The sequence below is a fragment of the Panicum virgatum genome, chromosome 7K (assembly GCF_016808335.1).
Source record: "Panicum virgatum strain AP13 chromosome 7K, P.virgatum_v5, whole genome shotgun sequence".
Taxonomy (NCBI): domain Eukaryota; kingdom Viridiplantae; phylum Streptophyta; class Magnoliopsida; order Poales; family Poaceae; genus Panicum; species Panicum virgatum.
Genome location: NC_053142.1, coordinates 41,653,933 through 41,677,022, shown reverse-complemented (window position 1 = coordinate 41,677,022; position 23,090 = coordinate 41,653,933). Strand labels below are relative to the sequence as shown.

The 23,090-nt window shown below is 46.6% G+C and overlaps 4 protein-coding genes and 1 long non-coding RNA gene across 11 annotated transcripts; 1 reads left to right on the top strand and 4 right to left on the bottom strand.

Moving 5' to 3' along the window:
- Positions 1–1,946: 1,946 nt before the first annotated feature.
- On the top strand, positions 1,947–8,265 carry LOC120642674. Of its 7 annotated transcripts, none has more exons than XR_005662681.1 (6): positions 1,947–2,413; positions 4,411–4,526; positions 4,722–4,802; positions 6,317–6,353; positions 7,070–7,161; positions 7,815–8,265. It is a non-coding gene; the product is annotated as an uncharacterized LOC120642674 (long non-coding RNA). The 7 variants fall into 7 exon arrangements; XR_005662682.1 differs by having other exon boundaries at positions 4,408–4,526; XR_005662679.1 differs by having other exon boundaries at positions 4,411–4,802.
- Positions 8,266–10,173: 1,908 nt separating this feature from the next.
- Positions 10,174–12,748, bottom strand: LOC120642673 (deSI-like protein At4g17486). The gene is made up of 4 exons (XM_039919239.1): positions 12,371–12,748; positions 11,320–11,607; positions 11,152–11,232; positions 10,174–10,591 (listed from the first exon to the last, which is right to left on the bottom strand). The coding sequence occupies exons 1-4, from the start codon at positions 12,483–12,485 to the stop codon at positions 10,461–10,463; spliced, it is 615 nt and encodes a 204-aa protein (XP_039775173.1). The 5' UTR covers positions 12,486–12,748; the 3' UTR covers positions 10,174–10,460.
- A 1,039-nt stretch (positions 12,749–13,787) lies between these two features.
- On the bottom strand, positions 13,788–15,048 carry LOC120642672 (2-hydroxyisoflavanone dehydratase-like). The gene has a single exon (XM_039919238.1). The coding sequence runs from the start codon at positions 14,903–14,905 to the stop codon at positions 13,934–13,936; it is 972 nt and encodes a 323-aa protein (XP_039775172.1). The 5' UTR covers positions 14,906–15,048; the 3' UTR covers positions 13,788–13,933.
- A 1,677-nt stretch (positions 15,049–16,725) lies between these two features.
- LOC120642671 (ent-kaurenoic acid oxidase 1-like) lies at positions 16,726–19,520 on the bottom strand. The gene is made up of 7 exons (XM_039919237.1): positions 18,676–19,520; positions 18,432–18,581; positions 18,060–18,308; positions 17,888–17,971; positions 17,569–17,754; positions 17,243–17,361; positions 16,726–17,139 (listed from the first exon to the last, which is right to left on the bottom strand). The coding sequence occupies exons 1-7, from the start codon at positions 19,291–19,293 to the stop codon at positions 17,049–17,051; spliced, it is 1,497 nt and encodes a 498-aa protein (XP_039775171.1). The 5' UTR covers positions 19,294–19,520; the 3' UTR covers positions 16,726–17,048.
- Positions 19,521–20,099: 579 nt separating this feature from the next.
- On the bottom strand, positions 20,100–22,707 carry LOC120642670 (nudix hydrolase 8-like). The gene is made up of 9 exons (XM_039919236.1): positions 22,237–22,707; positions 21,805–22,121; positions 21,634–21,699; positions 21,377–21,514; positions 21,203–21,280; positions 21,071–21,121; positions 20,936–20,970; positions 20,712–20,820; positions 20,100–20,577 (listed from the first exon to the last, which is right to left on the bottom strand). Exons 1-9 carry the CDS (start codon positions 22,352–22,354, stop codon positions 20,371–20,373), a joined length of 1,119 nt encoding a protein of 372 aa, XP_039775170.1. The 5' UTR covers positions 22,355–22,707; the 3' UTR covers positions 20,100–20,370.
- Positions 22,708–23,090: the final 383 nt, after the last annotated feature.

Here is a 23,090-nt window from a genome sequence, read left to right as displayed (position 1 = left end):
TACTAGGAAAATTCAGTCATGGTGAACTCGCCGCCTCGATCAGTGCGGAACGCCCCAAGCCGGACTTTCCTTCCTCTCGCGCCCGGAACTCCTTGATCGCCTCCGCTGCTTGATCCTTGGACGGCAGAGCCGCCACCCACGTGTACCGGCTTCGATGGTCTACGAGCAAGAGGAAGTAGCTGTTGTCGCTTGGCGTCGTTGGTGTGATGGGCCGCACAAGTCGCCGTGCACGATACTGCGCCAGCTCCAGGAACCAGTTGCCTCTCTGCTTTCTGGCTAGGCATGCCTCGCATAGCTGGTCCACCTGCTCCACCACCGGCCGCAGCCCATGCACCAGGTCCTCCCGAGCCCCAACCGCATGTGCCAATGCCAGGCATCATCCTTGCCGCACGTTGCCAGGCAAACCAACTAGGCAATGTGATCTCGAGGCGTCAAGCACATATAGCCGGTTCGCTATGCACGCGGACTTCATCCGTCCACCAGGTTCTCGGATCCTCATCACGCCATCGATGTTGATTTTGTACCCCACTTCATCGACCTGCCCGGCGCTGATAGTGTTGGTGGTGAGCCGCGGTATGTAGTAGACTCCGGCGAAGGACGATCGATGCTCGCCGTTCTTGCAAGTTAACAGTACCGCAGACTTCAATTCGCGTCACCGAATCATCCTCAAAATGCACCGTGCCGTAGAGCGACGGATCCAGCTCTGCGAACACCCTCCATCAGCATGACATGTGGTTCGTGGCCCCCGTGTCGAGGACCCACGATTTGGCATCATGTTCCTCCTCAGCGTCTAGGTGGACGAACAACTTCCGCTCCCGCAGCCGCACCTGGGTGCTTGTTGCCGGCTTCTCCCCTGCACTGGCCCCAGCATGCACTGCTCCTTTGGACCGTGGGGACGCACTCGCCACGTGCACCGCCCCTAGTGCAATCGCGCCAGGCTGCGAGGACGGGGCCGCCGTGTGCGACGGCCCTCGCGCAGCTGCGCTGGGCCGCGGGGATGGGGCCTTTGTGTGCGGAATCGGTGAGGACGAGCAGCTCGGAGAGGAACTCCGTGCGGTGGCCGGAGATGCGGGCGGCGGCAGTGTGGTCGAGTCCCGCAGCAGTGACAATATGGAGATGCAACAACGAACGCATGCTGCTGACCTCAGCAGCAGAAGGGATGCCTGCTCCTCGTCATCCCACACGGCCGGCACTCATCCTTGCCGACATGCCTGCCGGAGTTGTTCACCGGCAGGGCGCGCTTGATGAAGACGTACCGGAGTTGCCTCCGCGCCCATTTCCACGCCCACACCGTGCGCCACGACACGCAGAGCTCCCGCTTGCGCCACCGTCGCTTCCTGGTTCTCCACCTCGTGCCGCCGCGCATCCCACTGCTCCTCCATCAGGTACAACCCTCCCTCGCGCTGCAACGTGGATAGTGGCGGCTCGAACGCTTCCTCTGCAGCCTTCATCCTTAGCTTCACACAACATCGACGACGGTGAGGGTGGACTGGTGGAGACGTCAAGCAGTGTGCGGATGGCGAGCCCGATCTGCTTGAACAGTGCTGGCGCGCCGTGGGGGATCTTTTCCACCACCTTGGTCTCCTCAACGGGATCGTCGAGCATCGGAAGCTGAGCCACCATGTTGTTCAGCCGAAGTGCGAAGTCCTCCACGGACTCGCCGTCCTTAATGCCACCAACTCGGAACTCACAGAGAAGTTGTTGCACCTGCACGGTGTTCTTCCTCACGCGGCCATCGCCGACGCTCATGGTGGTGATGGATTCCACGCCTCCTTCGTCGTATACTTGTCGGCGATCACGGACGCGATCTCCAAAGGGACGGCGGTGCGGAGTGCCTCGAGAGTTAACATGTCCTCCTGCGGATCGACATCGACTCCAAATCCATGAATTGGCTCTCTGGACTCCAATCCGTCACCGTCTCTCTTTCCACGATAAAATAATCAGATTTCCTCCATGTAAGGTGACTGATATCCTGTGTTTACGTAAGTCGACGTTCTGGTGCGTTAGATTAGATATGGACGTATGGGGCGGATTCATGTTTGATTGGTGTGAATGGGCTCGTGTGATGGTTGTCATACCCGTTTTGGCAGTAGCGGATGCTTGTGGTTTGTTATCGGGTCGAGTTTCATTTCACAGGAGGTCAACGCTCCCTTTCCACATCTCTATCTCTCTCATGGCGACCTCCTCCTTCCTCCTCGCATCGGCCTCCGAGCGCTTGCTGGGTCATGGTCACCGGCGGGCTCATGAGCCCCTCTCCCATCTGATGCTCGCCCCGGCGGGTATTTGCCTCCCGTCAGGCGTCCGCGAGGAGGTGGTGGTCCAGGCCACGGCTGTCCCGAGCGCCGCAGCCTCGGGCCGCCGCGCCATGCAGGTGGCGGCCGAAGCGGAGCCAGGCTACACAACTGACGAGAAGGTGCGTACTCTCTCTCTCTCTCTCTCTGATTGAGCTTCCCCAGTCATCTGCCGCTTTAATGGATGGGTGGATTGATGTGGTCGCTGAGAGCTGTAGCAGCAGTCACGAGATAAATGAGTTGCTGCCTTGCCTGATCCCCTCCCTGGCTCCACCCTTGGTTTCCCTTCCTCTCTTCTCCACGATGGGGGAAGGGATGGATCGATCTGCTTGTTGTTTCGGAACATAAGGAAGTCCTCTCTCTCTCTCCCTCTCTCCCTCCCTCCCTCCCTCTCTCTCTCCCCTGGATCCATCCCCGTGGGGAACTCATGGCATGATAGTGTTGGGCTTCATCGGCACTAGCAAACTGGCACGGCGTGGTGTCGGGATCCCTTTCCATTCCCCGATCTGGATCGCCGGAGTCGAGACAGTAGGAGGCTGAGATCGGAGAGAGCGGCAAAATGGTTATCTGTTGTTTGTTGTTCATGACTCGATTTTGTGTTGAATTCATGGTCCATTGTCTTTGATGGAAGCATGTTAGGGTTCAATTTTGCGGATTCCTAATCAACATGTATTTGTTGTCTCAATCAGATGGCAGGTGGCGTCTGGCAAGTGATGTTTGCCTCTTTTACCGCCATTGCTGCTTGCTTGTTTATTCTTATTTGTTTGTGTCCTTTCTCAATTTAGGATGGATTGGTTGTGGCTGTATGGCACATTTGGGTATCTATTATAGCTAGTTATAATGATTCATGGCTTCATGCTTTATTGATGTAGTATAGCGGTGCCTCTAGTAACTGGTTCGCTAATTTTATTGGGGAAGATATGGATATGGTTTGGCAAGACTGCAGGACCATGCAAGCATCCATGCTTTATTGTGTCTGTAGCCTGATTACACTCAATCTAGAGTAGCTTTGTTTGTGGTTCTCAAGATAATAATTTTTCAAATTTGATTAATGAGACAGACACTAAACTTTGACCTCGAATCCACTTGTGAGAAATTTGTTTATTACAAATTATTTTGTGTTTCTATTTGAAGCAATTTTTTATTAAACTTGAGACAAAATGATGGATGTCGAGCACTAGCAATCTAGCATCATTCCTAAGTTAAACTGTAGTTAGTTTATTTAGTTTCATTTCTATATTTTGGACTAAACTTATGCTGTCATAGCCTTGTCGGTAATAATTACTTTTAATTCAATACATCTATTCACATATCACGTATAGTTGTAGACATGTCACTGTCACTTCTTTCAAACTTGTTCATGGCATTTGTGGCCGTGGATCAATGTCGTATGTGGAACAAACTTGTTGCATTTGTCATGGCCGTCAGGTTAGTGTTGGGTCTGGCTGACACAACTGCTGCATCCTTGCCATCTGGTTGTGTTTGTCACCTTTTGAGCTTTTCCAATCGATCTGATTTTTGTGTTTGTCACCTTTTGAGCTTTTCCAATCGATCTGATTTGGTGCTGTGATCTGATTTGTGTTCATCCAAATATAATCAATTTTAGTTCTGGATTTTTTTTATCTTGTATTTGCTTTTATTCCATTTTTTGACATACGTGCCCATCTCATCGGCTTTTTTTTCTGGTATGCTTGACCTACATTTTTTACTGGAATACATGAGCTATGTGAGAAGATTTAGTTTGTGTTGGGTAATTTTTTGTTTCGCACTTGTAGCTGGATGGAGGAGCCAATTATCATGGATGATGTTTTAGAAGCAAAATTGTGTAGGACTTGTTCAACACGGTCTATGTGTTCCGATGATTTTTAAAAATCAACTGTGTTCAACAGATTGTTTATTTGTCAGTTAAATTCATGAGCCTTTGAATTGGGTTTGTATGAAATTTGTGTAGACAGTCAGTCATGCATGCAAAGAGAGAGTGGATGGGTGGATTGAGTGCGTTCTGGGGTTTTCTTCATTATCCGTTGAACTAGTTTGATTTGTGGTGAGGCATGGTAGGGTACAATTTTTGGGATTCCTAATCAACATTTGTTTTTTTGTTGTGCAAATTTGATAGCAGGTGGTGCCCAGCACCCAGATGCATGATGCTGTTTTCAGGGAGTGGGAAATGTGATTTGAAAAATATAGTCAATACAGGAGCACTGCCTTTCTTCTGCAAACGCAATCTTTTCCCCGGTAAAGGACCAATAAGACGTACCAGATTATTGATACCAGTGTTGAAACTCTATTTTTCTTATGTGTCCATTCTTTTCCTCGATATTGACATGTGATTTTCACACTGTATTATATTTGTGGGATATAATCGACAAACTGTATGGTACATTCATTAATTTTTCAAGTGTTGCAGTGCTCTTGTTTCTTTATGTATAGATTTCCTGGAAGGTTTGGGAGCTAACAGTTGTGCTCGCCAAGTGTTTGATAAATTCAACATTTCCAAGCGGCAGGAGACAGGTAGGCTACTTGTTGATTGGTATACCCATCATGCACGACTTGCTCTGTTCGCTCTCATGGTTTTTTTCTTGTCCTCTTTGTGGAAATAAAAACTAATAGCAGAACTAGTTGTCTAGTTGTATTATGAGAGGTCTTGCTCTCTAGTATTCATAGGAAAATTTCAGACAATGATTATCCCCTTTATGATGCTTCAAAGTTGTCCTTGTCCATGTTTAACTTCAAAGGTACTCACTTTGTATATGTCTTGGCTAGCAATAATTTTTGTATTACTACAGAAATAATCTTCTTAAGTCCTAGCATTAAGAATTATAGTCCAACTACGAAAAAATACTATAGTATGTTATGTTGTAATTTTATAAATTCTTTTGTGTAATTACAATAATTTTACTTTCTTTACTAGTTTCAATCTTTCCCCAAGCAGCCCCTTATATACCAGCACAAAATCCATGTCTAGGTACCATTAGAGCCCACCAGATCATTATTGGAAATGTTGGCTATTCTTGATTATACAAAGTCTAAATCTTATTTTGTTGATTATACAAAATCTGAACCTTTTAATCTGAGCTATGTCACTACCTTGTTTATTGTACAATATAAACCAAGTTTAGTCTTTGTTTATTCATGTACTTATTTTGTGTCCTGTTACTATATATTTGTTACCTGATATTTCCAACTACAAGTTATCTTTCTAGTTGTGGACTGAGTGTAGGTGTAGGTGTTGGCTGTATAGCAATTAAACAATGTAGGTATTGGTTGTAGAGCAACATATGGTTGTACATAGTTAATACTATAGTTTTCCCTTTGTAGGATGCATTTGTTTCCCACACCTATCTGATTTTCCCAAGTCGTGTAGTACTATTGCATAGAGCGTTTTAATCAATATAAACTATTTTTTTAATATGCTACTACATGACTGAATGTTTTTCTTCCAGTCTGTCCTATCTCTTCTATTGGCTTACTCATTCATAGATGAAAACTTCTTTTTATTGAAACTTTGATCTGCAGTCCTGATATGATTCATTTAGCAATCAAGTAAATATGAAAACATGGCCTGAAATTTCAGAATTCTTATAGTATAATTACACCATCATTTAGTATTGTAATTGTCTAGTTTTTTACTGTAAAACCTAAAATTGAGCATTGATTTTCTATTTCAAATTTACCCAAGCATTCTAATTTCTTCCTGACCTTTACTTTGTGGTATTGTAGGAGCTAGGGGCCATCATGGCCATTAGCATCTTCCACTAAAGTTTCTTTTATCGTTCTATATGTAAGAGAACAAGATAATACCAAAGATGTAGTTGCAGCAAAAATACTTGTGTGTCTTACTCTTTTAGTTTGGTGAGTTGAGAGCTTAAGATTTATTGTGGACTCAATCTACAAATACACCATCCTTTTGTGTTGTAATTTTGAAGTTGGTTACTATAAAACATAAGTGAGCAATACTTCACTAGGATTTTCGGTGCCAAATATACCCAAGTATCTTAGTTTCTCCCTGACCTGTTACTTTCTAGGATTGCAGAAATGGAGTTGAGGTTGAGGAGAACTCAGGTGAAGAACTTCTCCTTCGCTGCAAATATTCATCTTTAAATTTTGAAGGCCTTTTAATGTTATATGAACATACTTTAAGTTCAAAGTTTTTTCTGCACATACTTTTGTTTTAGAGTTTTGCATTTCCATTTTTATTACCATAGAATTATTTTTAAGAGGCTAGGGGATTATTAGTTTGATATATTAACTCTTACTTATGTTAATGAGTAGTATGGCATTACATACAATATTTGTTCATTGTGGTTGCTGATTGGTCACCTTTGTTTTTGGTTAATTAGTACTCTTGATCAATGTCTAGAAAACTACAAGTAACTTATACTAGAATTACACTCTCGTTTAATAATGTAATTTCCTAGTTTTTAACTTTAAAATACGACATTTTGTATGCTATAAATGTGAGAAGGCAGAGGGTCAAGCTTTTTTAGAATTATTTCTTTTTCTTCCCTATTTCTATATTGCTAGCTTTGTGTGTACTGATCCTGAATTTCAGTTTCCTGCTTATATAACAGAATTCGTTTCTTCTACCTGATGTATTCTTTTCTTTTCTTTTTTTTGCTCATGGGCACAGATTTGACCCTAAATCCAACTGATTGCTCATGACATTTTTTCCTTGAAATCAGAACATTATGAAAGTGATTGTAGCAATGTTATGCTTCAACTATATGGATGTCTTTGTCTGCCGGTTTGTCTAATGCTCCATGTTTTACTATTTGCAGGCTTACACAGACATGTTTTGAAAGTGCATTGAGAAGAGGTGCATTGAGAAGAGGTACACCTAATTTTATACAGACAAGTGCATTGAGAAGAGGTACACCTGACTAAATATGAGCTGTATGCCTTTAATCTTCATTAAATTAAGAATTTCATGTTCCTATTTTTTGTCATAAAAGTGCATTGAGAAGAGGTACACCTGACTAAATATGAGCTGTATGCCTTTAATCTTCATTAAATTAAGAATTTCATGTTCCTATTTTTTGTCATAAAAGTTTCATTGAGCCCTAATTTGATCAAAGATGACTTTGATTTTCAAGTAAAAGTCTTGTTTGTCAGTGTCATAGGGAAAATTTGTATTGCTCCATGTAGCTCTTTTACATGTATTCTTATATGTGGTTGCTGTTTGGTCATTTTTTTGGTTAATTAGCGCTCCTGATCAATGGCTAGAAAACTACAAATAATTTATTCTAGAATTACACCATGGTTTAATACTGTAATTTCCTAGTTTTTAGCAGTAAAATACAACATATTGTATGCTATGCATGTGAGATGCCAGAGGGTCAAACTTTTTTCAGAATGGTTTTTTTCTTCCATATTTCTACAGTGCTAGATTTGTGTGTACTGGTCCTGAACCATAACTGATCTTGAACCATAATACTAGCTCTTTTATATGTTATACCTGTGTTCTTTGTCTTCAGCAATTCAAGCACCATTGCTTCACCTACCTTGACATTTTTTTGCCTGCAGTGAGGTTTGTTAAAGTTGCATTCTTGATTTCCTTTTGAGGTTGGTCCTTTGTGTGTACTGATTTGTGGTTCGATTGCCATGCATGTAGTTGATTCCCTTTTCTACTCTTTGTGGCTGCACCTGTTTTGTGTTGTTCTGTCAGTTTCCCTTCCGCTTTCAGTCTGACGGCCTCGTCATTCGCTGAGAGCCCGACACGTTCGTCGCACACTCGCACGCACGCTCGCACCCATGGTCGTTCACTGGTTGATTGTAGTGATGGACAACATAGGAAGATATGTGCATCATATTTTCTTGTGGTTAGCAAAATACCTTAGACATCACAAATGTTCAGTTGAGTGCTTTTTCAGTTGAACCATTACAATGTTTAATTAGGTGATCTATCTTGACTGCAGTCATGCCCAACACTAACCACAAACTATCACATTATCTGTACTGCTACCTTTTTAAAAAATAGAACCTAGAATAGTAATCAGTGAAGCTAGCGCATCTCTAGAGACATCTTACAAAGTCAGGAGTCAGCTGATACAGTTTTCTCGCTAAAAAACTGCCCTCAATTGTTTAAGCTTTTGATGAGTTGTTATATGGTTGATAAGCAATACATTTTTCTTTTTTTTCTTTGGCAAAAGCAATTGGTCCCTGATTGTTGTTTCAGTGATGAATTAACTGGGTTGACCAAGGGTGGTTGAGACCTAATACCGATTTTTGTTTGGAGGAGGATTTTTCAGTTTAGTGAATGGGGCTGGTGGTCTGACTATCATACTTGTATATTTATCTTGGGAATTAATTGGAACCAGCAAGCATATATATTGTGTTCAGTAAATCAGTAACAACTTGAGTATCTGTCATTAACTTTTTGTCCATCTTCCAGACTTGCATTTGCTTGAGCTGGTCTTAGTTACTTAGTTTTGTTGGTGATGGATGCATTTCTAATAGCAGTTATATAGCTTATTTTATAATGTGGTTTTGCTAATTCTAATGATGTCTGACCGTGATGAAGTTTCATTCTTTATGGTTCTGTTGAAGTCATTGCAGGGCACTGGGATTTCACCTGATCTTTTTTATTTGTCTTGTGACCTATGTTGGTTTTGGCGGCTAAGATTGAAGAACTGGCACTCTTTTCCTCCTAATCAATGCATGATACCTATTGAGCTTTTTTTCCCTTCTTTTCAATTATGTCTATTGGGCCTGTGTGCACTACAATATAGAAGGCCTGCCTAGAATATTAAGTCAAGTAATGTCATGTTTATTGGGTTTTTTGTAAACCATTTTAGTTACAACACATTAATGTTATTTTATAGTGTTACCATAATTTTTTATATTTTTATCTGTAAATTTATTACATAAATTATTACAAGAAAATACCTTGTGCTGGTTACATGCCTTTTTTTGATGATGTCAACCAACATCCCAGAGTTACGAAGATGATTGGATTTTGGTTCTGAAAACTAGAAGATCTTCACCTCTTGAGAAGAAGCTGATAGAAGCAAGCACTCCTACACTGCTTTCCTTTTGTTATCTTATCTAAATTGTAGTAGCAAACTGTTCTTCTACTATCTAGGTTGGCAGATAACAATATATCTAATATTTAAGTGCTACTTTTCTAAGGATGTAATGAAATCTGTCCTACTTTAGTTTGAGTCTACCATATGGATATTTATTTGATTATTTTCAGTGTTGGAATGTTTTTCTTTGCTTTATCATTAGTTTTTTTTGTTTCTAGAAGCCTTTTTTCTGACGAGATCCATTTCCAGTTGCTGTTTTTGAGCACAATGTTGATCACACAATCTTTTTTGGCAGCTTATATTTCTCTAATGTCGACAAAACAATTTGTTTTGTGATTTTTTACATATTTCAATATCCTCTTCTGTCTTATGGTCGAAGCCGGTTACCAAGTATACAGAAAACAACCCAACATGTATGAGCCCAACAGATCTATTAGGAATAATAGTCCACATTATGCAGCCCAAAATTACTGTAGCACTATTAGAAATACACAGAAAACAGCCCAACATGTAGAAGCCCAACAGACAGATTGGGCCATTTTTCTCCAAACACTTTGATTAGAATCCAATTCGACTGAGTGACTATGTAAACAAAAAATCAGTCACCTGATAGGGGGGCAAATTGTTGGGTGACTTATGTGTAAATAAAAACTCAGTCACCCGACAGCGAGACAGACCCTAAAATAATAGGTCGGAGATTAAATTTGGTGGTGCGACATTTTATTTGGAAACAAAATCAAGTCCAGATCAATCTGACACGAACCTGAGATGCTAACTCACAGATTGAGGAGATAAAATTTGAAAGCTGTGGTACCTAGGGAAGTTTGGAAAATTCTATGACACCGAGAGAAGCTATGTTAATTTCTATGGCACTGAGAGAATTGGCTCAATATATAAGTATTCATCAGGACTATACAACATCACCCAAACACAAGATACTAACGACAAATGTCAGAAAGCATGTCATTGCTGTTGAGTTGTATGTGGGTATACAAAAAACTCAGTGGTAAATAAAGAATCAATATAATTAGCAGCATTCGTCTACATTCCCACACGGTCACACCACCTGGAGAATCACTTCAAGGACGCCAGCTGCTGCAGTTGAAGTTATACTGATATATGGAATCCAAAAGGGTGGACTAATTCAGATAAGATCTTTGGCTAACTTTGGCGGCACATCTATAGAATGGACGTCTGATGGCAGCAGGTGTTGGTCCAACTCTTCCAAATCACTATCCCCAATAATTGATGAAGATATTGAATCCATATCATCATCTATGAAAAGGAAACAGATTAAGAACAGATAAATGCCAATACAAAAGATAGCAGGCAATCAAACAAAATGATACAGCAGGTTCAAGCTAGCTATTGCTGTTTGCGATCTCAGAATCCAAAGTGGCTTATAGAAGATAGTTACGAGATACTAAACCGAGGAAACTGAATTCACAGAAAGCAATGATCTGTAGCATTCTTGATTACTGTCAGTTTACCAGCTCCTATGAAGCAAACACAGGACCCACAATATCTGACTGATGTGCAATAAACCGAAGTCAAAAGCAGCGTGACTAGGCTGATGGTCATTTTGTGCACATAAACAAAACATCCAAACGGCTAACTGATTACTTGCTAGTAGATTTTTATGGCCCATCATTCGATATATACACCAAACAATCAAGTCAACGAGCTGTTTAATATGTAGATCAGCTGATGCATACAAGCCAGAAAAAATGTAAAATTCTAGAACAAGGTTTAGCTAAAAATTTGATGCAGTTCTTAAAAAAGAAACTCAGATTACAGCAGAAATCATCATAGGTGAAATTCAGGCATCAACTCACCAGAAAATGCAGGATGAGTAGGGACGTGTCTGACTGTAGAAACTTGGATGCTTTCTGGTAGGAGACAGTTGAAAAATGAACCTAAGATTGTCAGGGCGAAAAAAAAAATCAGCTACATAGAGTTGCAAGCAAATTAGGACAAAGACACATTAAACTGGTGATACCAACCTACTCTTGCTAGCCGATTCACCCATCCAGGGATTGACTTCCTGGTCAAATTCTTACAGACATCATCTGTAAAATGGTTGCAATTCTTTGAAATCAAATGATACGTGTTACCATTGTACTTTCCAGCAAGATTTTCAATGAATGAGCGGAACTCTGCCCTGGACATGTCAGTTGTGCCCATCCACAAGGACCTTCTATAGACGAAGCCAGGGCAGCTTTTTGGTTCCACCTCAAATACCCCACTCGTTGGGAACTCATGTGCTCCAAATCCGTACTCCATGCCATGGACTGTTCATTTGAGCAAACAGTACAACAATCTTTGAGTGTAAGCCCATATAGATCAGTTGGTTAGAACAATGCAAGCTACCAAATGCAGGTTAAGCCTACAGAGTAAGTGAAAACTGCATCGTACAACCTTACAAGCAAATGGAGCATACTCAAGATAAGTACTAGTGCGCGGCAGATAGGTGATGGTACAGTTTCTTCAGTTTGATAACAACCTACAATCAAGGGCTTTAGTTTGTCTGCCAGGGGGAACCGGGGAAGGGGCCACACTATAAAACCTCACGAGCAACTCTGTTCCAACAATTGCCAATTCATACCTGATACACCTACGAACCTACAAAATTCGGCCACCTTTTCTCCAGTTTTTAAATGTCCTTGGTTTTCACAGAGTTTACCTGGATCGGTTGAGCACAGTTTTGCCCTAGAAGGTTCAAAAGCTACCTAATCATCCATCAATGAGAGAGAGAGATAGAGAATTTTTCTCTCGTGCTAAAGAAAACGGTATCTCTAAATCACTGAAAAGTACCAGAAGCTGGTAGTACACCGTAAATTCACAAATAAGCCTAGCACGAGATTCCCTCGCCCTCTACCCAACCTTTTGAATTTCCTTGTAGTTACTGCAATAGCTACGAATCACAGTTATCGAACAAACTCGAAACGATTACTGCACGAGAATCTGGGCACAGCATAAAAGGCACGCAGCACAGCAAACAAACACGAATTCCGGCAGCCCAAGGCAAAAAGGAAACGGAAACATACTAAGCACCTTCGATTCCGGAGTGGAAGATGCCGAGGCCGAACCAGTAGAGGTAGTTGTTCATGGGCGTCAGGTCGTACACGTTGAGCACCACCGGCGCCCCGGCGCCGTTCTGCGCCTCCATACCCGCCGCGCGTGCCTGAGAAGCCCGGTGGCGCTACAGATCCCGCGACTCGCGCGGCATTAGCTTCCCGATCAGTGCGCGGGTTCAGCTGGATCGAAGGGAAGGGGGAGAGGCTTGGCCGCTTGGGGATCTTCCGCTTCGCCGCTCCGAATTTGATTTGGTTCGAAGCGAGGAAGGGAAAGAGCGCTAACTAACTGGGGAACAACTAGCACGCCACCAGCCTTGACCTCTGAAGATATTTTCCGTTAGGCTCTGGCTGTAGCACTGCGCCTGTTGGAGCTAGAACTGGGCAAATGTCGGGTCGGGTCAAGGTCGGGTCACGGGTCGCATAGGACGGCCCGCGCCCGACCCGTATCTATCACCGGGTCGGGTCGGGTTGGCCCGTGCACCCTGCGCGGGCGTGTCGGGTCGGGTTTTTTTCGGATTGGGTCGGGTTTTTTGGCTTTTGGGTCGGGTTTTTCGGGTTGGGTCGGGTTTTGGATCAAAAATCACGGCCCGTGCCCGGCCCGTTGATTGTTGCGGGTCAAAAAATACGGCCCGCGCCCACCCGCCACGTAGCTCGGGTTGGGTCGGGTCGGGTTTTTTTCGGGCGGGTTGGGTCGGGTTGTTCGGGTCGGGTGACCCATGCCAGGTCTAGTTGGAGCCACCGTAGTATGGGGCCCGCCAAACGTGGGGCCTATGGTTCAGTGAGGCGCAAGGGTCGCGCGATTGGCGAGGAGAACATCGAGGTTGCAATAGTGATGGTCTGATGGACGCTTGCTGGGCTTAAAAGCAGGGCTGCTGATTGATTTTAGTGGGGCGCCACGAAGTAGGCGCGAGCCCGGTGTTGGGCCGGTACTGACTTGCGGGCCCGCGTGGAAAGAGGCACGACCACTCTTTGACTTTTTTCTCGTCAGAGTCAAAGACTTTTTTTTTTTGAGGGCTCTCGTCAGCGTCAAAGACTCTGTAGGAAACTTTGCACGCTTGGACGTTGGGTGCCTGGATCATCAACAGGATACGGTCAAACCGTCAAAATCGGGTCCCAAGTCGCGCAGGCTTAATGTGATCGTGAACTGCAGGTAGGCACTTGGGAATTCGGGATTTGAGCATTTTGACGAGGAGCTGCCCAAGATGGCACAAAAATTGGACCGAACACCATATGAGGCCGTGAGGCGATAAACTAGCGCACAATTAGCGTGTTCACTGGTCGAAGAAGAATGCCGGCCAGATTGCCGCTGCAAACGTGTGCAGTGTGTATGTACATTGAATTGATTCATCACAAAACCCTTCTCGGAGCAATTGATGATCACAGACTCCGCAATGTATTGAACGACAGCATGATCTCGTAAACGTTTCAGCCAAACAAATCCAAACGCAAGTCATATAGGATACACGACATGTATGTATACAAGCAGCTCGCGTACTGCGCTGCGGAAAGACCCACGATGACACGGGCACACGGGTCTCTTCTACAGATTCAGAAACCTGGCAATGGCCTCGTCCTGCCTGACGGCATCGCCGGAGGTGAAGTCGGACAGGTGGAAGCAGTGCCCCTGCCTGGCCGCCTCGACGATCTCCAGCTCCCCCGCCCACGCGCTCGCCCGGAGGCCCTCGCAGTACGCGCGGCCGCGGTCGCGGAGCACGTCCTCCTCCGCGAGGCACACCAGCACGCGCCCGCACGCCAGCCCGGCCAGCGCCGGCGCGCCGCCCGCGAGCGGGTTTATCCACGGGTCGTCGAGGCCGGTGGTCGTCGCCGGGGACACGACGGCCCACATCCTCACCAAGTTGTCGGCCATGGCGGGGTTGCTCTCCTCGGAGGGCACCTTGGCGTCGCTCAGGAAGTAGGGGTGGACCAGGACGACGCCGCTGATCCGGGCGCCCCCGGGGAGCCCCTCGGCGCCCGCGCGCATGGCCATGTGGTGCGCGATGTTGGCACCGGCGCTCTCGCCGCCGAGGGACAGCCGGGAGAAGTCCGCGTGGTCGGCGAGCCAGGCCTCCTCCCCCTCGCCGGCGCCGGACGCGTGGGAGGCGGCCCAGCACAGCGCCCGCCACGAGTCCTCGTACGCGGCGGGGATCGGGTGCTCGGGCGCGAGGCGGTACTCCACGGAAACGACGACGGCCCGGGCGCGCGCCGCGAGGGAGTTGAGGTACCCGTGGATGATGGCGTTGAAGGCGCTGAGGAGGCAGAAGCCGCCGCCGTGGAAGTAGACCAGGACGGGGAGCCTGCCCCCACCGTCCTTGGCTGCCGGCGGAAGGTAGAGGCGGACGGCGACGTCTGGGGAGATGGCGCGGTCTTTGGACGCGACGCCGGTGCCGGCGTAGGTGGAGGCCGGGGATGGGTCGGAGCCGCAGTAGCGCTCGACGCGCCCGCTCCTGAAAATACGGATGAGGTGCGCGGCCTCGAAGACGACCTCGTCGTCCGTGGCACCGGAGGCGGCCATGGATGGCTCGAGGTGAGGTTTCCGCTGGTCTCACCTCTCCTGCACAGGTGGGTGCGGTGGGTGGTCGGAGAAGAAGGAAGGCGTCGACGGATGAGCGGATTTGATTTGCTTTTAGTACGTTTTTCGTGTGGGAGATTTGCTTGGTTGGCGTGTAGCCCGGTGAGCGTGTACATCACTGTTTATTAGTTTTGATGATGGGAAACGTGGGTTTCTTTTCAATGTATACACATGCAACTAGGCGTATAGCCCGCGCATTTGCGCAGCTAGTATTGAAAATTTAAAAATTTACATGTCGTTGTATCTTTACTTAAATGTTATACTATTTTTTTACCATACATCATCTTGTTCATTATCGTAAATTATGTTTTATTGTTGATTAAAATAATTCAACTATGATCTACCTATAATAACAATTTGATTTGTTGAGCTTTAATAATATTATGCAGATAATTATTCTTATTTTTATTTTATTTTGATTGATTGTTGTTATCTTTAGTTTTTATTAATAGTATATATTTGTAACTGATACATAGCTAAATGATATTTTATATTTAATTTTTTATAATAGCATTGGTGGGTAATTTTTATCGTAATGACAGTAGTGGGTAATTTTTATTTTTTTATTTTTCTCCGATTAACGTGAGAATTTCTAGGCCTTAAGAGCGAACGTGGAGGCTCTGTTTGTTGGTTAAATTATAAGATAATAGATGGGTGATTTTTATTTTTCTCTGATTAACGTGGGAATTTTTAGGCCTTGAGAGCGAACGTGGAAGCTCCGTTTGTTGGCCAAATAATAAAATAATAAATTTATTCATTAACAAGTTTGTGCTGATAGTGCAGCAAGGGAGTTTAGGTGGATTCAGCAAGCACACGTCAAATAAACAACTTCCATGTCACAGGCTCATAGCGAGTGTGATGGAAGAAACGCGAAATACAATTCACCACCAAGTCAATCTCTTTAACGGAATTGAACAGAGCTTCAGCGAACTCGCGCCTTCGTGTGTTGGAATGTGCGATATGCTAGCAACAAAGCTGCTCAAATGGACATGGGTGATCTGGATCACCGAAAATTTGAACATTTCCTTCACGAACCGCGGAGGAAAGTCTACCGCCAGGATATAGTGGTACACTGTATTAAAAAGTATTAAATAAAAGTTAATTATAAAATTAACTGCAGAACTTTAAGGCTAAACTGCGAAACGAATCTAATGATATATGAATCCATGATTAGCGATTGGTTACTGTAGCATCACTGTAGCAAATTATGAATTAATTAGGCTCATTAGATTCGTCTCGCGAATTAGCACTCAGCTGTAAAAAAAATTATAAACAAATTTTATTTGATACTCCAAAATGATAAGATTCTTTTTGATGTGACATGAATTTAAAAAAATTATGTGGAACCAAACAATGTCTTGATCCTCCGATACCTTCAGGCCTGCACCCGGGAGTGGGTTTCTCTAACGTACTGCCACGTTACTGACGCATCGACCTAGATTAGGGCATTATTCCTTTTATTCCCTGTTCAAAAGTTTGAAATTTTTGTTTGACAAGGCAGAGAAAGGTCTAAATTCCAGGTATCGGACCTGCAGTGAAGTTATTGACCACGAAGACGGGCAGTAGAATAGTAGCGACCAATTGTACTGCTGCACTTTTGCTATCAGGGAAGCAGTTCCTCTGACATTTTAGTAACCGCTAATTATAGGGGAAAAACATTTTAGTAACCGTGCCCACGTCACGGTGTCCTCAACGTCAGAGGAATCCCGTCGCTGCTAACAGAGCTACCGCCCAGGTGTGCTGGTGCATACAGAGCAGAATCATACTGCATCGTGGTGATTCAGATATTACAAAAAGAATTAGTATCAAAAGGTGCTTCGGATACACGAACATGAACCAGTCTGAATTTCTGAGATTTTTTTGAAGGCGTCTGAATCTCTGACCTGATCATACATTCCAGACAAGGCATGTAGATTGCAGAATCGGGGGAAAGTGGTGGGCTTCTGATGTGCGAAATGGCATGATTCTTTTGTGTGCAGTAGACCGTTGCTTTTCTCAATTCACGCACGGCAGACGGCACATGCACAGCTCAAACATCTGATTCGATGCTTTGGATTTGAAGCAATGGGAAGCCTTCTGTTGCTACTCATAGTTCACTGATGGCAATGAGAGCCCCATCGGAAGGATATGAGTGTGGAATGTATACTATTTCCGCGTCAGGATTAAGCAACTCCCATCTGAAAAACAAGTCCAACCAAGACAATAAGCAGATGTGATTGAATTTTTGTAAATAAATTCTCCAGGTGAACAGCGATTTGCAGACAAGTTAAAGGGAGTTACTTGTAGCCAACGGATAGATGATGCAGCATGATAATGAGCTGCAGCCTTGCGAGCATGTTCCCCGCGCACATCCTGTGCCCCCCTCCGAACACCTGGTATGTACCTGGCTTTGCTGGTTTCTAAAAAATGTGCAATTGTCGAATCATCATGGTTGGCCATTTCGCCCATATCAAAATTCAGTGTCATTAGCTAGCTAACTCTGTGTTCTACTGGCTTGCTTCTCTTCTTCTTATATGAACGAGCAGTGCTCCTGCCGTATTTTCTAGAAAAAGAAACTCTCTGTGTTCTGTATGTTTTGTATGAAGCGAAGGAGACACTGAACTTACTTCCCATCTGTCGGGGTTGAATTTTAGCGGATCGTCGTAGTAATTGGGATCCGTATGCAGTGACCGCAGCCAGACCACAACCCTCCACCCTTGAGGTATGGTGTAACCTCCGTACTCGACATCTTTGAGTGCTACACGATGAACCATTGCCGCGACGTTAGCTACTCGAAGTGTTTCTTCGACAACCTGAGACAGCAAGATTCCTCCGATCATGATACTCGACTAGGTAAAGAAGGGAGTGCCAAAATTTTCAGTGCTAAATAGTACTAGTAGAACTATTTGTGCGGTATTAGGAAGTTGCATTGATAGTCAGTGCTACCTTAGCAGTGTATTTCATCTTTGGGATGTCGTCAGGGGTGATGAACTCCCCATTCTTGTCTCTGCTGATCGCAGCGTTCTCCTCCTAAAAAAATAGCACAGCTATTTTAGAGCTCACATGGAGCTCTGACTAATGAACAGCTAAAGACGAAGCTCGTGAGCAGTCAGCTTACTCTGAGCTTGGCAAGGGCATGTGGCGTCTTGGCGAGGTGGTAGACAGCCCACATGAGAGCAGAGGCAGTGGACTGGTAGCCCGCTAGCACCAGCGACACGATGTTGTCCACCACCTCCTCGTCGCTGAGCAGCCTCCCTCTCTCGTCCTCCGTCCGCATCAGCGCGCTCATCAGGTCCTCGCCACCGTCTGCCCCTTCCTTCCTCCTCCGCAGCTCATCCCTGAACACCGCGCTCAACTTGCGGCGGCACTACAGTCAGGCACACCATTCCAAGTCAGGATTCAGAAACCAAGTAGCTTATGGCTAGTAGTACCTGACGCTGACAGATTGATCGATCTCGATTAACGAGACTGTAGGATTGTAGGTCTGTACCGTGAGAGCTCGACGGAAAGCAGTTCCTGGCAGATCGAGCGGGAACGCCCTGAGGCCGCCCAGCAAGCCGGCGAACCACGCGTCCATCTCCTCTGTCAGTGGCGACGGCTCCATGCTCACGAACATCTTGCAGATGATCTCGAACGTGACCTGCACAGTGAGAGTCGATAATTGAAGAGGCGATTTAACGAGGTAACTGAAACGAAATTCGTGATAGCTGCTGTTGTTCAGATCGTTCGCTCACTTTTTTGGCCTCGACGGCGGCGGTGACGGTGCTCTTGTGCGCCCACGTTCGCAGCGCCGCAGCCACGCGCGGCTGGATGGCGCGCGCGATGCTGCGCAGCGAGCTGGGCCGGTTCACCGCCTCGACGACGCAGGCGCGGAGCCTGGCGTGGCGGGCGCCGTCGACGTTGAGGATGGACGAAACGCCGACGAGATCCGGCGCGGGCCAGCACACGCCGAAGCTGTCGGGGGACTGCAGCACGAGCTTGTTGGCCGCGGGCGAGCACACGAGGACTGCGGGGGAGCCGAACAGGTGCGTCCGGTACAGGCCCGCCGTGGCGTCGCCGTACCTGCGCATCTTGTCGTGGACGAAGCCGTCGGGGCGGCGCGCTCGCCTGAAGTAGCGCTTGAGGGCGGGGTTCTCGCCGACGAAGGGCAGGCCCATGTGGCCCGGCGGGAGCCTCGCTCGCGGCCGGCCGTGGAGCCAGCGCTTGAGCGCGAACGCGGCGCGGTGGAAGGCGTCGTTGCCGTGGCAGATGGCGAGCGCGAGAAGCGGCGGGAGCAGGGCAATGGCCAGCCACCATCCCCACGGCCACGCCGCCTGCTGATCAGGGCCAGCCCCAGCCACCATCGACTCCATCGATGGAGATTGCAGTTAGGCTAGAGCTAGTCGCTGGTGATCACCGCTTTCTGTGTGAATGAAGTGATCACCAGATGAAAAACCGGCAGGAGCACTGCCAAAAGTGATCACCAGATGACCACACAGCTCTCCCACTAGTCACTACTAGTAGAGTAGTAGTAGGGATGGAACAGTTGCTCCTTGTGTTTCTGGAGACTAAAGTTGCTAGATTGCTAATGAATCTTTTTTTTTTCAAAAAAAAAAGACATGGACGTGATCTATTATCAACCTGTATGTGAGCAAATGCTTGTTGTTATCCTAATAAATTTAAACTAGACAGGGATGCGATTTATTCATAGTAGCAAACCTTTTAATTGGTGCTGACTACTGACGAACAAAGATTCTTTCTTTCTTTATCGTTGGCTTTGGGGCTGTTTGTATTCCAAAGGTTTATTAAAATAAACCATGTAGATGCCAATTAGAAAGATTAAATATGAGCTAATTATAAACCTCCTGTTGCATAAAAAAATGATATTTGCATATAGTTCTCGGTATTTTTCATTTACTTCCTTATTTGCGTGATCTACGATCGCAATCTGAATATTTGCAGTTAGACCCCCGGTTCCTCCTTCCTAACTTTGGCCCGCCGTGCCTCTGCTCCGGCACGAATCACGAGGTCCTATCCGGCCTAGAAATCGCCTGATGAACAACTATATTTCTTCAGTTGGTTCAGAGTTCAGAGTTCAGACTGAAACTGCTTACTTGGACAAACTGGATCACCTACGACTACGATTCGCGTTGGATTTGTTTACATGCAATGATCCGTCTGAATTCGTTCTGCAAACTGCTGATTTGCTGATACGAGAGGACGACTCTTGTTTTTGGATCGGGCGCACAGGTTCGGACCTCTTTATTGCCGAGGATCTGAATACAGATATTCACTATCCAAACTGCAGCCACCGATCCTGTCATCGCCTTGGAGTCCTAGAAATATATTTACAGGCTCGGCAACACTATTGCCTTGCAGTTTCATCAGCTGTTTCCACACTAGCAGCAATCGTACTACTAAGGTATAGGCTGGGCGGCGATCCATCTCCGTCAGGTGGCGCTGCAGTTCACGTCCTCTGGCTCGGCGACGTTGTAGTACAGCGTCGACGTCCGGTCGTCGAACCTGGAGACGACGTGGTGCGGCGTCAGGCCGCAGTAGCACTTGCGCAGGCGCTGGATGCAGATGTCCATGATCTTCTGGAACATGTGGTCTTCCTGGATGAAGGGCTGCTTCACGAACTCCTCCAGCGGCATCCACTGAAAGAACCGTTTGGCAATGTCAGTAATTTTGTCTGCAGATGTCACTGACCCATATTGATGTTCTGAACATCGTACTAAGTATTTGGAAATGAGATGTTTTAATGGGCAGGTTCAGTTCAAAGATGATGCACCTTTGCTGCCTGAATCTCTGTCTCATCAATCTTGATCTCACTCGATAGAGGCCTCAGCATGCAGATGAAGAACAGGTCGGACTTCTGAAACGCGACGTTGTGGGCATGCCTAGCATCACAAATGAGGCAACAATTCAGACTAGAGTTTGGGGATACTAAGATACAGTCATATCGGGATAATCGCTGGACAATCGCTGGACAAAGAAGGTACAGTAACTAACTACCTGAAAGCAACGACATCAACGAACTCGGTGTCGACCTACATAGCGCATCGCAATCACAGCACTTGTGAGAATCGATCCATACGAGGAAGACGCATTGGAAAGAAGTACTGGGTTCTAGAGAGTTCCATTTCTTACCCCGGTTTCCTCCTTCACCTCCCTGCTAGCCCCCGTATAGATTTCCTCCGACTGTCACCAAACAAAGTTTCAGTAACAGCGACACGTATCGTGCTTAGTTTACAGTGAGGACGACCTTGAATACATTCTTACCGCAAGAATGAAACCTGTGGGGAGTTTCCACACACCATCCAGCAACGAACCGCAATACTTCTCTTGCACAACTAGGACCTGTTTTTCACGAGAATGCCATCAGAATTCAGAAAGACAGAGCTTTTCAGATATCAGTCCCCATCGAACCAGAAGCACGGTGCACATGTGATTTACCTCCATTTGATCATTGATCACAAAGCCCCCAACTCCAACCTGATGAGAAGCATTTGCTGGGAGCATGTTTGGCTCGTCGGGGATCCAGTACGTCATCATCAAGTACGATTCCTCAGCGTGGTGGTACTTGAAACCTTCCTGCAGACAGCGGTTCAGAACAATCATAAGTAAATTCTGAATGTTATTCCTTAAAAACACTCCGAATTTTAACATGGCAGGACTTGTTGGGACTGAGAATCTGAAGACCAGCTTTGTACCTTTACTGCCAAGGGAACGAACTCGGCACGATCTACTGGTAATTTCAACCACACCCCTTTCTTCCCCTGCAACAAAAAAATCGTCGCAATTCAGCCAAGGCACTGAACCACTGAAAGCTCCTCGCTTGGATGCGCTAGAGAGAAGGGACCAGTGGGGAGGATGGGCCGTACCACGGACTTCCAGTAGGAGAGCGACGCCGCGAGCGAGCGCGCGAAGGCGGCCTTGTCGGTTGGCAGCCTGTCGGCGTCGACGACGACCCCGCCGTACTCGTCGTCGGCGGACTCCAGCACGAAGTTGTGCTCGAGCGCCGCCCACCAGTGCTGCTGCTGCTGCTGCTGGTGGTGCCCGGCGCCGCCCGCCTCGGGCCAGTTGGCGACGCCCAGCAGGTCTGCCGGGTCGGCCCTGAACAGCTTCCTGCGCGCCGCCAACCGCACCCCGCTCAGCATCCGGCTGATGGAATGGGAGTAGGACGCGCTCACCCTGCAGTCTGAACCCGCCGAAACCGGACGGAGGGGCAGCTCCGTCGTCAGATTGGTGAAACGAATGCGGAGGCTGAGAGCAATCCGGGAACAGCACAGCCGGTGACGAAACGATGCACGTACCTCGGGGGGAGCAGGAGCAGCTGAGGAAGCTCGCCGTGCTCCCGGCGCGGCGGCGCCCGCCCGGCGCCGCGCAGAGGCTGGCGGCAGCTGCGGCGGTGTCGAGCAGGCTGCTCTCCATCCTCAGCTCAGTCGCACACAGTCTCCAAGCGAGATAGAGAAACCCACCCCCAAGCTGCCCGGAACGGAGATGCTGCTGAGATGCAACCGTTGCGCGCCTGTTGCCTGCGCTACTGGTCAGTGGTCACTGAACTGAACTACCTGCCCGCCGAAGAGAATGGCTGAGCTCCACACGACGCTGCCGGGAGTTTATAAAATATCGCCAGGGAGGGAGGTCCACGTCGGCCTCACGACTCACGAGGGCCGGGGCCGGGGCCGGAGCCGGACACGCCGGGTGCGTGGGGATTGTCGCGTTTCCGGAGCGGGCAAGGGCATGGGCAGTCTACCACCACCCGCGGGCAGTGGCGCCGGCGCGCCTCGGCTCAGATCACTAGAAATTCTTTTTTTTAAAAGGACTGCAAGAGTTTTGCCGAATTTTTATTAAAAGGAGAAAAAGACTTTACAATACAAAGACACCCAACTCACCATTATCGCACCCCACTCGAAACAGACCCCACGCGAAACAGACGCACCACACACCACTCGGAGAAAACAGCAAAAACTAAAAAAAACCACTAGGAGGTTGGGATGAATCCGTTGACTACTCCTACCACTTATTGAAACTGTTGGACGTCTTTCTTGATTAGATAAGTAATCTCTGTCACGGTCTTTTGTTCCTGCCTGAACGTTCGTCTGTTGCGCTCCTTCCAAATGTTCCACTAGAAATAAATAATGAGTCCGTCAAAAAAGGATTTACT

Bases quoted from the DNA above. Each gene is read 5' to 3' on its own strand.
- LOC120642673 (XM_039919239.1), bottom strand. From the start codon at position 12,485: ATGGAGGCGCAGAACGGCGCCGGGGCGCCGGTGGTGCTCAACGTGTAC. The intron at 11,233-11,319 runs GTTGGTATCACC...TGACAATCTTAG, and splicing joins GAATCGGCTAGCAAGAGTAG to GTTCATTTTTCAACTGTCTC. The intron at 10,592-11,151 runs GTGAGTTGATGC...TCCTTTTCATAG, and splicing joins TACTCATCCTGCATTTTCTG to ATGATGATATGGATTCAATA.
- LOC120642672 (XM_039919238.1), bottom strand. From the start codon at position 14,905: ATGGCCGCCTCCGGTGCCACGGACGACGAGGTCGTCTTCGAGGCCGCG.
- LOC120642671 (XM_039919237.1), bottom strand. From the start codon at position 19,293: ATGGAGTCGATGGTGGCTGGGGCTGGCCCTGATCAGCAGGCGGCGTGG. The intron at 17,755-17,887 runs GTAGCACTGACT...TTGCTGTCTCAG, and splicing joins AGATGAAATACACTGCTAAG to GTTGTCGAAGAAACACTTCG. The intron at 17,140-17,242 runs GTAACTCCCTTT...CTTGTTTTTCAG, and splicing joins CATCTATCCGTTGGCTACAA to ATGGGAGTTGCTTAATCCTG.
- LOC120642670 (XM_039919236.1), bottom strand. From the start codon at position 22,354: ATGGAGAGCAGCCTGCTCGACACCGCCGCAGCTGCCGCCAGCCTCTGC. The intron at 22,122-22,236 runs GTACGTGCATCG...CGGCGGGTTCAG, and splicing joins CTGCTCCTGCTCCCCCCGAG to ACTGCAGGGTGAGCGCGTCC. The intron at 21,700-21,804 runs GTACGGCCCATC...TTTTTGTTGCAG, and splicing joins TCTCCTACTGGAAGTCCGTG to GGGAAGAAAGGGGTGTGGTT.